At 44.0% G+C, this 14775-nt stretch overlaps 1 protein-coding gene across 1 annotated transcript in view; it reads right to left on the bottom strand.

The window, feature by feature from the left end:
- Positions 1–14775, bottom strand: part of TTN (titin) — a 244240-nt gene that overhangs the window by 187570 nt on the left and 41895 nt on the right. Inside the window, exons 44-45 of the mRNA XM_069861021.1 lie at positions 13961–14017; positions 239–2782 (exon numbers count right to left, since the gene is read on the bottom strand). Of these exons, the coding sequence (XP_069717122.1) occupies positions 239–2782; positions 13961–14017 (2601 nt within the window). The remainder of the gene's footprint in view (positions 1–238; positions 2783–13960; positions 14018–14775) is intronic.

Below are 14775 nucleotides of genomic sequence, written 5' to 3'. Positions count from 1 at the left end.
GCTTGTGTGATGAGAAAAGGAAGCAACAAAGTTCCTGACTAAACACAGGTGAAAGGAGTGAGAGACTTTGTGAAGTGGTAAAAGGAGACCATAAATCCAGAAAGAAATGAGGTCCTCTTATTAGTGGCATGATGGTATTAGTATTGCATCTGTATCCAAATATACAGACACACAGTGGGGCAGTTTCATTAGTAAAGCAATGTATTAGGAAGGCAGTATTTTATCTCCATAATCCAACCTCTTTTAACAACTGTGAGTTTTGCTGCTGTTGCTCTTTTTCCGCTTTGATTCAGCGCCTCACAGGTATACTCTCCTTGGTGAATCTCCCCATATACTTTGTTTATTACTAGTGTGTACATGTCCTGATCTTGCAAACACTTGAATTTGTCCCCTGAAGACACTAGCTTACCCTGAAAGTACCAGTTCACCTCTCTGACATTTGTTATGACAGACACCAGACTGACACTCTCCCCTTCCTCCACAACAGTGTCAACCAGCTTTCTGTGTATGATGGGATAATTCTCTTTGCCTGGTTCATCCTCTAGCTTCCCAACTCTAGCTTCCAGACTCTCTCTGCCCTCTTCCTCATGTATTTCTTCCCTTTTCTCCTTCCTTTTCAGTATTTCTGTGGCTGTCTCAGTGGGAACACCTGCAGAGACTACACCAGCAGTGGCTGCAGCTGCGCCAACATCCTTGATTTGATCATGCCCAGTCAGAGTCTTGATTACTTGTACAGACAAAAGCTGCTCCAGGGGTATTTCTGCCTCTATAGTCCTCTCAGCCTTCTGGGGCTCCAGCCCAGATGTTTCATCACAGAATTTTCCTGAGAGAAGTGGGCTGGGATAAACTGGCAATGCTGTGTACTTTTCATCTGTCAGGAGATGTTTTTCTTCACAGATAAGAGAATAGAAAGCCTCCTTCCAAACTGTTTCCTCATCAGCTGTCTGAATGTTGACTTCTCCCAAGGAGACTGGGATTTCTATGGGACCAGGTCCTCCTGTAGTCACAACATAGGTGCATAAGGTGTGTTTATGTTCCTTGGTGATGTTTATTGCCTGTACTTCAATGTTTTCTGTATCAGTCAACCATTCTGAAAACAAGAGTTTTTTCTCACTTACCACTGCAGCTTTCAGTGCATTTCTTATTTGTGACTTTATGTCTACGTTGCTGCTCTTGGGAACCTGAGTAATAAGCTGGCCCTCTTTGTTGAGGACTTGGCTTGTTTGGAGCTGGTGAACATACATTGTTTCATGGGGTTGTCTGCCTGCCCTCAGACACTGCCTAAGTGGGCTGGCAAGATCAACAAAATGTTCCTCTTCCAGGGGCTGGTTTTCTTCTAGCAGCAAGGGAAATCTCACAGCTTGGCCCTCATGGATTCTTGCAGCAAAATCTTCCTCTGTTTCTTCCAGAGAAGAAATGTTCTCCAGGGGAATAGCTTGGATCCCAGTGAAGGCCAATTCAGAAGGAAATCTGTGTTCAGACTTCAGCTCACCTTGCGTTGCTGGGAAGCCCTCAAGGACTTGGATGTGGTCACCATCTATGGCACAAATCTCATCAGTGATTGACACCTGTAGAAGGGCTTGGGAAGCCTCTGTCTTCAGAGCAGCCACGTGCTCTGCTACCTTGGGAATCACTTGCTCTTTGGGCAAGAGTGTCTGTCCAGCTACAGTCCCAAGGCAGACTGGCAGTTGTCTCTCCATCACTGCTGCAGTCTCCACACCCTGGGGGCCAGCAAGGAGGATTTGCATTGGCTCTGCCAGAAGTCTGCTGCTCTCTTGTGTTGTGGCCACCTGAGCGAGTATCTCTTCAGTGCTGTGTGCAGCCTGGCAGGCTGGTGGCAGACCAGGCAAAATATCCTCCCTGGGCAGCACATGCTCCACCTGGCTTGTTTGGAGCTGAAGGAGGGCTAGTGGCTCCCTCATGGCCTCAAGACTGAGTGCTCCTTCCATAGAAGGAAGCTCACCAGCCTCCTCATAGGAAAAGGGGCTTTGGTCCTCTGCCACAGCAGAGTGCTGTAAAGCCGAGCTCTGCCTGCACAAAGCACGCTCCTCAGGCAGCACAAGGAGCTCAGCAGAGCATGTAGCCTCACCCAGGGTGCTCACTGCCCTACATGTGTAGAACCCAGCATCCTCTTCTATGCAATCCTGCACTATCAGGGAGCCTGAGCCATCAGGGTTGTGAGAAATAGAATGATGAGCATTAGAGAAGAGCTGCTCACTCCCCTTGAACCACTGTACAGTGGGGCTTGGCTCCCCAGCCACGGTGTACTCAAAAACTGCAGTGAAGCCTGGTGCACACTGTACACTCTCTGGCTCCCTGGCAAAGCAAGGGACCCCTGCAATGTGCTGCCGCACAGAGAGGTGGGCGCTGCATGTGGCCTCACCGTGTATGTTGCTGGCCGCGCATGTGTACTCACCCTCATCCTGTACCCCTGCATATGGGAGGATGAGGCTATGGTCATTGCCAGCAAACACTAATTTACAGTCTGTGGATGGGGTTAGCTTCATACCGTTGAAAAACCACTCAATTTTGGGTGTGGGGCTGCCAGTAACAGTAACAGAGAACCTAGCCACATCTCCCTGCCAAATTTCAACATTTGAAACCTGTTTGAGGAAAACAGGGACTTTGCCCCCATTCTCCATTTCCATCTTTGCTTTGCTGGAATAAACTGGTGTTTCAGGCTCAAATTCAAGTGTTTGCTCTCTAGTGGACAACTGAAGGCTGCTGCCATAGCCTTCATTTCTTCCTTCCTCAGAAGACACAATAAGAGAGCTAGCAATATCTGTATGGGAAAAAAAAATGTTAGGTTTTACTAGAATGTTTACAAGAACAGTTGTAGATAGCAATGAACAGTGTTAGTGCAACTATTTTTTTATATCTAGAGGCTTTCTCAATACTGTACAGCAGTTAACCATGAACATGAGGTCCTCTTGCTGTCACCAGCAAGACATGCTGTGCTGTCAGGTTACTTATGAACTTCCCATCTGGATCAACATGAGTGCCTATTTCAACCTGACATCACAGCATGGGTTAGGCATATTCCCAGGATGTACTGTGCAAATAACCATCAAACAATATTGGTTCATTTCACAAATATAAATAAAGTGCTATGTGCCATATATATTTGTACGTACACTCATACAAACAAATACAGCAGAGCTGTGCTAAGGCTCTGGTTTAATTCAAAGACTAGTTTAATTCCAAACACTAAGAAAAAGCACCATGTCAGAACTAGGACTGGAAAAATAATTCAAATTTTCAGCTTACCAACCCTTCTTCTGGTGCAGTTAGTTCAGCTCTTTTGAGTCTCTCTTTTGTCTAACACATCATGGTATTACCTCTCCCTTACCAGCTTTGTCCTGTTTTTGCAATTAGAACCTTATATCACCATTATTACTAAAATCATAAGTTTCCACCCTTGATTTAATGTCTTTGATTTAAATCTCTACTTTTAAACTCCTCTCTGTCACAATGCTGCAAATTAGAACTCACACAATACAAGAGAAAAAGAAGACAGAACAATTTAAGGTTTTCTTTTTCTAGCCTTTGTGAAAGTAGATATTTATATGCATTTAAATAAATGAAAGGAAGCAGACGTCAAGAACATGTCATTCTCTGCAGATGTTTGACACTAGAAATATCAAAGAAATCTGAGACTTCCAGGAATGCAACAAGCCGTCCATGAAAAGCACAGCGCAAAGAAAACATTTGGAAATCAAATCCTGTTATCCTCACCGAATCAAGTTTACTCAGTTAAGGCCCACAGTATTTGATGCTGAAATGATATGAGAGTTGTTAAAGTAATACAAAACACTTATGAACAGATAAATGTTTCCGAGCACTCTAATTGTGAACCTTGGTAAGTTTCTTGATTACAATCTCTTACATTCCAAAACTTATTGTTAGATAAGAATTTTTGCTGCACTGCAATAATGACCATAAAGAAGAACAGAATATGTCATATCCAATTCTTTTTCACTGGTTTCAGCAATTATTAATCCAGCAATTATTAATCTTGCCACAAATACCATAATATACATGACATAGCACATTGCATACAGTGACTAACTGCAGAGAAGAAATGCTTAGGTTAAAAAGAGAATTACACCAAACCTTCAGGATTACCTACTCGGCTTGTTAAATCAGTAGGACAGTTTCCCCAGAAACACAATGTGCTAGTGAATTTGGGAATGGGTGGCAGAATTTGACCCATAATACAGTGTAAAAGTTGCAGAATGGAACTTATGCAAACAGACAGGAAAATGCTTAATATAAAGCAGTGCAGCAAAAATTAATGCACTTTTATATGTTCCTGGATATTTACAACAGAAAAACTACATAGATACTTTTCCATATCCTAGCTGCGTTTGTGAAATGAATAAAGTACAAGAAGCAATGGACTTAAATCATTTACATATTTATTTCACAAATTAACCATACATGTTGACATTAAATACACACTGACATAGTTCATTAAATACACACAAACATAGTTCATCCCTTTTTTGATTCTTGGTTTGCAGAAATGAGGACAACTTTAAACCTGATGATGAAATTGTGAGTTTGTAGTTTCTATGAAAGCACAAAATTTTGAAGAGACATGGTCAGTCATGGCTCTAAGCTATACCAGTTGCCCCAAGCAAATTTATTCAAAACTAGAATTACTCCAGATTTATGTTATTGTAACTCAGGTGACACTTTCCCTCTTCACAAGCATGTGATAGTGCTCCTGGCTAACATATGAAATTTAAAATAAGACATTTAAGCTTACATAAACCACAAACACTACTACACAGGTAGATGTAAAGATGCTTGGCTGTTATTTCAGATGTGAACATGAACTTGGACATGTTTGGCTTGTGGCTCCAAAAACAAGTTACGGGCCTATTTCTACTAGAAATTTCAGTTCATTTACATGTAAATTAAACACAAGGCATAATTGCTATGGATCTAACCTCTTTGGCTTTGGACGTAAAAGACCCCTCATGTGGCAACTGACATATAACAACAGACAATTCATGCCAGCTTCCCTAGGGACCTCTGTTGTCCAATGCATCAATTAGTGCTACACACCTACACAAGGAATGGATTAAGGACACATCATGAAGAAATTCTTCCCCAGCACAGTGTGGGGTCAGACACTCAGTACCACCACTACCTATGAGAAATTACTTTTATCTATGCCTCTTAACAACACGCAAATCTTAAATATTTATCATGGGCTCATGACTGGGAAGAAACAGAAGTGACAGTGGTATTAGCCTAACCATTCCAGTTATTTTCCCCACACACTGGGTCGTTAAAGCCTGCCACTCCTGACTTGAAGTCTATATTGGGAAACACAATTGGGCAAAGTGAATCTTTTGATCAAAAATTACTATCCCAAGTGAGTGATGGGATAGTCCTAAAAGATTATTGATTCTTTGAGGCTACTGGCCTCAGTGTGAGGACACATCAAACTCAGAAATTAGAACATGCATGAATATAACTGAACATACTACTGGAATAGTTATTTTATGCTTAAAATCACCATGCTCCTTGAAAGCGATTTGCAAGTCAACTGGCAGCAATTTGTAAATAACTGAAAGAATCTCATGAACAGGTAATCAAAGTAAAGGTAATTTTTTCCTGGGGTCATTGGACTCAAGATTTCACTTTGGCATATAGGTAAGTGGAAAGCTGGCAGATGTATTAGAGAGTTATTTAACTGCTAATAAATGCTAATTAATAACTTTCACATTTTTAACATATTTTCTCAACAAATTCATCATTGTTTATGTAAGACAGATTTAGTTCTGATTTAGTTATGTCAACTACTGCTGATGTCTCCTCCTAGGTATTAGCAATAATTTCCAAAACTACATACTCACAATGGGAACACTAATGTAAAAAAACTCTTCTGCTGAGAAAATGCCACAGATGATAGCAATTGAATGTACTGTACTTATTTCTGGTCATCTTGACAGATAGCACACTTAACTGTTACTAATATTTTTTTTAAAAAAAGAAAAGAATACATAGAGATCTAGTTCTAATGTGGAATAAGAATAATGCATAAAAATCTCTCACTATTTTAATACTATGTATTTTTTATGAATGACGCTGGAATACGGGGACAACTAAAATTATTTTAATGAATTTACAGTTACATCATTGATTTGTTATGCTCCCTCTCCTTTCCCTTTAACTTCTAAAGATACAGTACAAAATATGTTTTTATGTTTATTACTTGGTAATAGAGAAAAAAATCCTGTTCAGTCTCCACTAACAAAAAACTTTCATTTCCCACTGTGATGCTTTTCTTTGCAACAGCGTAATTCCACTGACTTAAAGAAAAAGACATTTAATTCTGTGAATCAGTAGAACAAGCCTCACAGATGTAAGAAATTTGCAGTGATAGAAACTGTAAGCACAGGATTTAAATCTGTGAGACTCATGTTCTGATACAACATTGTGAGAAGGGGGAATACCAGTTTAAGGAGTTCTTTCACAGAACTATATCCAGACTTAAGAGCAAGCATAAGTTAGTATTCCGTATCTCTAAGTTACAAGAAAAAGGTGATTTCTAGCCTACATAAACCAATAGTTATTGCACTGTTACAGACACAGGAATATGTACAGTATATGAATAAATCAGTCCTACATAAATGAGCCTCTGTTAAATATCTTTACAAGAATGAATAAGGAGCTTGGAAGGAGCCTGAAGTATACCTCGGTGCAGAAAGTATGCACAAAACTTACACACAAATTAAGTCTCACTTAAATTCCCCAATGAGGATAAGTTTTTAAATGAGACAGAAATATGCCCACATAGAGTGGTTTTCATCCCTAAAGAGATGAAAAACAATGCCCCTAAAAGAGTGCTGCATTTTTACCTGCAGTGAACAGCTTAAAAACATTCAGAGTTTCAAAAAGGACTCTGAAACAAATTGTGGAAATTCAGTATAATGTTAACACAGCACAAGTCTCAGCCGTTACTGCCCTGTAAGTAGCTATACATTTGTACTGCCCATTGTCATTTTGCGTCAAGCTTACACACTGTACCTATCCCCTTCCCACAACAATCCATCCTTGTATCAGTGAACACTTGGATGGAGGCAACGAGTCACAAGATACTGGAAGCATGCTGAGGCACCTACAAATGAAATGAGCCTCAGAAATCTGGGAGGGGCTTCGGTGACATGGGACTCAAAGCTGCAGCTCTCCGAGTCCTCTGCCCTAACCTCAATGCATTCCTCTTGGGATGGCTCTGCAAACACATCAAAACTAACGCTGACACATTTCTTGTCCATTTTCTGCCCTTGTTGAGTCATTTCAAGCAGTCCGATCTCTTTCTCCAAGTCATCTATATGTGGCTCAGACTTAAACTCCAGATCTATTTCTGACTGTCACCTGGGCTCCCAGTTCTACTCAAAAGCAGGTCACACTACTGGGTCCTGTATGGTTCACTGCCAGTGACTGTTTCACTGCAAACCTTAGCTCTCGCTCCTTGATGAGACATGACTATGAGGGAGCCTTTGCACATAGCTTCTCCCAGCCTATTTGTTGCCCGACACTGATAACAGCCACCATCAGATGGACCTACATTTTGAACCTTCAGACTGTGTAGTCCCTCCTTTTGACTCACAACAAACTTTGATGTGGCAGATGTCACACGGGTGCCATCTCTGAACCACTGCACTACTGGAACAGGAGTACCTGTTACCACACACTCAAACACTGCCTCCAAGCCTTCTGTCACCTCAACATCTGCAAAGGGCACGGCAAAGCGGGGAGGCATTTCAGTTACTTGGAAATCGATTTTTACATGCTCATTCTCCTCCGTGGCAAAGCCTGCAGCTTGCTCCAACAAGGCAAGTGGTAGAACATCCAGGGAAACCACCATGCTCTTCTTATCTGGGCTAAACTCGGGACTTGTTATGATTTTGACCTGCTTCTCAAACTCCTTCACCTCATTTTCATCCAGCTCCACTTCCAGTAGGATTTCCTGTGGTGAAGGTGACCTTGAAGATGTGTTTTGCTCGAGGTCAAAGTGTATAACATGCTGGTGGGTGACAGGCGGTGGCAGTGCTAGTGATCGCCCATCTTCAGACAGAACTTCCACCTGTGCAATACATTTAGCTTCGCCAACAATGTTCACTGCATGGCAGAGATACTGTCCTCCATCAGCTTTCTGGACGTTAGTGATCTCCAGCACACACTTGTCTCCATCCTTCTCTATCTGCACTCTGTCTTCCAGCTCCAAAAGAGATTTATTACGATACCACTTTACCTCTGGTGTGGGCACACCCACCACCTCAGCCACAAAGCTCAGTGTGCTGCCCTCATACAGCCTCTTACTGTTCAACACTTTGAGGAATGCAGGTGGCATCTCACTGCCTGATGGCTCCAGGGCTTCACAGGGGGTCTTAAACACCTCAGCCTGTGTTTGGTCTGGAGACTGCTGCCTTCTCTCGCAGAGGGGGAGCATCATCAGGGCATCTTTATACTCCCCAGTGGGTGTTCGGTAGCGCTCTGGTGGTGTGCTGTCCCCTGATGGAGAGCAGGGTCCCTCAAAGGGTGTGAAGTAGTGCTCTGAGGGTGTGTTGCGTTTTGAATCCTCAGAGTGTGTGGAGTAATACTCAGGTGGTGTGCTGTACACTGAGCCTTCAGATGGTGTGGAGTACCGCTCAGGTGGTGTGCTGTACCCTGAGCCTGGAGACGGTGTGGACCAGCACTCAGGTGGCGTGCTGTACCCTGACCCTTCAGATGGTGTGGAGTAGCGTTCAGGTGTGCTGAGTGGTGTGTGGTACGATGTTGATGAAGCTGTTTCAAATATCTCCACTGAGGAAGGAGGTGTGTAGAAGCGGTCTGAATCAGGTGACTCCTCTCCACTCCTGCTGTCCAGCTCTATAGACATTTCTGACTCAGGAGAGAAGGGCCGGGTGAGCTCCTGCTGGTTGTTGTAATAGTCGTAAACCATACTGAAGGTAACCTCCTCCACTTCCAGTGAAGTGATGGTCTCTTGCTGCTCCTTCTGAGCTGTCTTTTTGAGATCTGGAGTTTCCCTCATCCCAGTTGACCTTAAATACTTTGTCAGTGACAAGTTAGGCTCTGGCTCTGAGCCTTGAACAGCACTGGGCTCTGGACCTGCAGAAACATCCTCCCACAGTCCTCCTCCATCCAGGCTGTTCTCAGAGGCTTCCTCAGTGGTAGTCTGCGTCTTGTTCCAGGACTCCTTTCTTTGCTCCTTCTGTGCCACAGAATCATCCTTTATTAACCCAAATTTAAAATGCTGCCTGAAAGAGAAGCCCTTCGTTGTGTTTGGTTCCTGTTGTGTGTCCCTGAGTGCCTCCTCAGGAGAATCTGTGCTTTCTGTCTCAGAGATGGAGCTGCTTACTCCTGTTGCAAAGACCTTTTCTACCCCAGAACCTTTTTCCTCTTCAGCCTGATGCCCAGCCTGGGGTTTCTTTTCACGTGCAGCTTTTTTCAGGTCGATGATGAAACTGTCACTCTGCAAGTCTATGGTTTCCAGTCGTTCCCCACTCTCCCACACATGTTCCTGCACTCCTCTTTGGAAATCTGCTGTGGACTCCACTAGAAAACTACCAATTTCTCCCTCAAATGGATCCTCCCCACAGACCCTCACTTCTGATTCATTAATTTCTTCAGAAGGAGGTCCCTCTTCAGGAGATATCATGACGCTGCCAAGGTCACTATTAGGGATTTCCAAATCAGCTCTTCTAATTTCTTTTGTTTGTGTCTCTTCCTGGTCACCAATCTCCTGCTGCATCCTGTAACTGTGACGCAGCTCCTCACTCAGAGACATCTCTTCCACAAGTACATCATGTTGGTGCATAGGGCAGATGAGGTCACTCACTCCTACTTCCACACTCTCTGCAGATGTGGGAGTTTGTGCCTGTCCTGTGTTCACAATCTCTGTATCCGGGAAAGGCTCCACAAGCTTCTTCAGATCAAATGTGATACTGATCTCATCAGTCTCAGAGGGCAGCAGCTGCTCTTTGAAATTCACTTCTTCTAGGTGAATCTCAGTTTCCTCAGTAAAATTCTGAGCTGAGTTTTCCATGCCATGAGGAGAAAGAGTTAGATCCAAAGAAGAGTTGCCTGCACCAAACTCCATTTCTTGCAGCATTTGCCCATCATTGTGCATTTCCCAGTGTGTGACATCTCCAGCATCAATCATTTCTTCTTTACAAAGATGATCAACAACCTCTAAATCCTGTTTGGTATCAACTGATCTCTTTTGCTCTTTGGCCTGTTCCTCCTGCTGCTCTGCTGTATGAAGGTCATAAAAGCCAAACTGATCCTTTGTGGGTATGCTTGTTATGTTATCCTGCAGGTGGGGCACACTTGGCTCTTCTACAAGAGGCACATCAGGAGACAGTTCCTCCCAGCCAGGGGCATTGCTCTCCTCCATGTAAACTTCACTATCCCCTTGCACCACAGGCGATACAGGAATGAAAAATTGTGAATCTTCACATTCCTTTGCCAGAGTAGACTGCTCAGAGGCATGTATTTGCTCTTTCACTTCCATAAGTGGTGACTTCAAGATATCCCAGGACAGAGTATCTGTATGTGGCATCACCTTGTCTCCTTCAGCCTCCAGCTCTTCTGAAAAGTGACCTGAGTCCTTGGCTACCAGCTCATGCTCTTCCCTGGACATGCTGAGGTGCAGATCGTTGGAATAAGTTCCAAAGTTGTGTTCCTCACAGACAGCTTTTTCCATGTACTGTCTCACCTCAGAAATGCTATCTGTATCCCTCACACTTTTTTCTGTGTAATCAGTTTCTTGATTTGCATAAAGTTCTGTGGTATCCAGCACCATCGTTTCCTCCATCTCACTTTCCTTGAAGTGAGGAGTTTTCTCACATTCCTTTTCCAACTTCTCATCAGGAGATGGAGACAGCCTCAGGGACCAGGGTGGGTGGACTTCTTCCTCCTTGGAACACGTTATCTGTTCCTCTTCATCTTCCCCAAGTGTGCTGAGGCCTTGGAGGTGCAGAACATGGTCCGTGGCAGGCAGTTCCTCTGTGCCTCCATCCTTGCAATATAACCTGTGTGCATGAGGCTGCACTGTCAGCTCAGAGGCAGTCTGTACTGTACCAGCCACATTTTTGGCCACACAACAATATAGCCCAGCATCTGTGACAGAGACCCCTTCGATGTGTAAGCGGTACATGCCATTCTTGCCTTCCTCAAACCTCAGCCTCTCACTGGCAGAGAGGGTCTGGCCATTCAGGGACCAGGTCACAGCTGGTGGAGGCTGCCCAGACACAGTGCACTCCAACGCCACTGCCTCTCCTTCATGGCAATGAATGTGGGGGGGAGCTTCTGCCACAATTTGGGGTGGCTCATTTCCCACATCAAATGAAAACTTGAACTTGTGCTTTATGGTAGGAGCAGCCTGGTCTGGAGAGGGCTTCAAGGTCTCCCTGATCTCTGTGTCTTGCTCTGGAGTTGGAGTGGGGGCAGTGATTTTGATTTCCACAGGCAGCGCCAGCAAGCCTGAGTCTGGAACAGCACTTGGCAATCCCTGCTCTGCTGTGAAAGCCAGGCCTACTTCCTCTTCCTCCTTCTCCACCTTCTCCTCCTCCTTTTTCTCTTTCTCCCATTCTTCTTTCTCCTTCACCTTCTCTTCTTCCTCCTCCTCCTCTTTCTTCCCCTCCTCTTCCTCGTCCTTCTTCATGGCCCTATAGGGTGGCATCTGCTGCCTCACATGGAGTGCAGCTGAAGTGCTGACTGTGCCCAGCGGGTTGAAGACCACACAAGTGACAGTGCCACTATGCTGTGGGAGCACGGATAAGAAGGTCAGTGTTGAGCGGCACTCCGTGGTGTGAACGCTGGTGCCCCAGATGCGTCCCACAGGCTTGGCATTGTTGTACCAAGTGACTGTGGGCTGTGGGTGGCCATGAAAGAGGCAAGAGAAGGTGCATCTGTGGCCCTCAACAGCTTCCTTTGGCTTGACCTCCTGGACAAAGAGGGGTGGGCAGGGCTCCAGGAGTCCACCTAGCACTTGCCATCTCTCCCCTGTGGCCTTGGGCCCATGGTATTTCTTCACTACCTGCATTGCGAGGGGCTCCGAGCCATCCATTTTGGCAGCTGTCTCAGGCAGGCTGGGTTTCCCAGGAGGGCCCCGCTGAGACACGGAAGTGAGAGATTCCTGCTTCTTTTTCAGTGCTGCCCTCTTTGCCTCCCGCAGCCGCTGCAGTTTCCAACGGATCTCTTCATCTAGCAGCTCCTCAGCATCTCCCACTGTGCCACTCTGCTCCCTACCATATGCCAACCCTGGACGGTGAGGCCCCGCCAGTGGTAGCCTCTGGAAACGGATGGTTCGTACCCTGCCTCGGGCTGGGGAGAGGTCCCCAAGCAACCGCTTAGCCTCCTGCCCCTTGTCAAAGGGTGAGCCAGTGCAGCGGAGCACCACGCGAAGCCGGTCCTCGTGCCGCTGCTGCAGCAGGCACTCCCACCTCTCTTTCATCCACTCCGCTTTCCCTGCAAAACCCTGGCCCTGCTGCTCCCTGCTATGTGCCACCAGCAGCGAGGCAGTGGACTCAGCTGAGCCCTCACTGTTGATGGCAAATATCCTGTAGCTGCCAGCATCGCGCTCTCGCACATCTCGCACCTCCAGACTGGCATGGTGGATGTGCTCCTCACTCTCAGTGCGGATCACCTTGCGGCAGTCCTGGCGGACTGGCCGGTTGTTGTGAAACCAGGACATGTGGGGTGCCGGGCATGCCACCAGTTTGCACTGGAAGAGTGCAGGGTCCCCCTCCAAGACAGACCTACACTTGAGGCCCTGTGTGAAGGTGGGTTTACGGTTCTGGGGGCAAGCCAGCAGCCCTGCTGTCCCATGTCCCTCGAGGTCCACCTTGCTGTGGTGCTCTGCAAGAGAAGGAGACTGGGTTACAACATGCCACACTTTGACTGCCCTTTGACTGAAAAAAATGAAATAGCAATAGATTGAAATAAAAAAATGGGCATGCAACAGATTTAATCACACACCCAGGAAAAAAAAGTAATTCACTCACCATATTTGTTCGAATAAACGCAACGCCTTGCTCTGTTTTAAAGATTGACACGAAAATCGTTCGTTGTCTGTTCTTTCTTCAGACTGTGGAAATTTCTTCTTGAACAAGCAAAAATGAATTTCAAAATAATACATTCTTCTGCGTACATGTTTTTGCTCCCTGGAAAAGCTGTGTGTCTTTGGGTGGCAAAGAAGATAATCTTACCTGACTTGCAGACAGTAGAATAAACGCCCTTTCTGACCCCTCTGTTTGTAGATTAAATGTTCAAACAATTGAGAAAAAATATTTTGAAATATATTTAAAAAAATTCGTTAATTAACTATCATGAAATGAGAAGGCGTTTATTCGAACTAATACAGCCACTAACTTCAGTGTTATGCACAGGGGAAAAAGCAAGCAACATGAACCACGTATGCTATCTGCAAGCCAGGGTAAGAGATGTATAATGATGAATTAATGTATGTATAGAAGTGCAAGGAATCAATGGAAATGTGTATCTTTCACCTATCCTAAACAACAAATACTTTCTAGCATACTTCATCCATCCAATAGCATCCATTGAACTGACTAATGTTAGGTTGCTATCTTGTTTAAAAATAATATGATTAAGATTTGTATAACTTCCTTCTAAAGTAAACTATTCCATGCACTCAAAAGGAAACTGAACAAATAAAAGCAAAGCATGAAGTAAAATTTAAGAATACGGCTGCAAAATTATAAATTTGAAGTTTTAAACATATTTTAAAACTTAAATAACCTTATACTGCAGGTAACTATTTGCATATCAAAACAAACATGCAACATGTTCCAATATGCTTTAAAGTGTGTCTTTCTTTCACCATCAGGCACTACATGTAAGCAGATAAAAGCTTTCCACAATGTTACAAAGTACTGGTACTAATTATTCAGTGTAACATCATTGGTGACTGTACCTTTAATTTCTGTTTCAATCTCTTCCTCTAGCTTCTCATGAATAATTTTTTCAGGAGCTAGAATAAAAAGACAAAGATTTCTCAGCTATATTTACTAAATATGCCAATCAACACTTTATGTAGTAAAAACTTCCAATCTCTTTTGCAAACGTACAGAAAGTCACACGTACATACATATAAAGGCATGCCAAACAATTCAAACACTAGATAAATTTTGACAACAGAGTAATCAAATGCTGACAAAATTGTTTGCAATGAACAGTTTTCTATAAGATTTGCTTTCTTTTTTGCAGAGTAGGGGTAAGATTTTCATGTAACATGCCTTTATCATGCCTTAAATTCCTGAAGAAAACATTCAACAACTACAGACTAATGGGATGCTTCTTGTTCTTTAACATCTCCAAGAGAATGAATGTACTGGGATGAAATGGTGCTACGCACAAGGAATTGATACTTGGAAGGAACATGCAGTTGCCAACCTGTCACTGTCAGATGGGTGCTGCACTCGGCTTGTCCTGCAGGATTAACTATTCTGCACTTGTATATACCCTTGTGGTTCTGACAAACTTTCAACAGTCTTAAACTGCACAGTGGCCCATCATGTTTTAAGAAACACAATGCAGATTCCTCAACTATCAGCTGATTGTAAAGCCAGACCACGCAAGGTGTAGGCACACCCTTCATTATACAAAAAAATAACACATCATCTCCTTCTTTTACAGTGGTTTCTGAAGGCAGAGTTTTGACAAACTCTGGTGCTTCGGCATCAGTTTCTGTGATGTTTTCACATGGCACAACATCAGGATAGTAGATTC

This window comes from Phaenicophaeus curvirostris, chromosome 7 (assembly GCF_032191515.1).
Source record: "Phaenicophaeus curvirostris isolate KB17595 chromosome 7, BPBGC_Pcur_1.0, whole genome shotgun sequence".
NCBI classification, from domain to species: Eukaryota; Metazoa; Chordata; class Aves; order Cuculiformes; family Cuculidae; genus Phaenicophaeus; species Phaenicophaeus curvirostris.
Note: the sequence above shows the minus strand (reverse complement) of the source record. Positions and strands in the feature narration are given on the sequence as shown.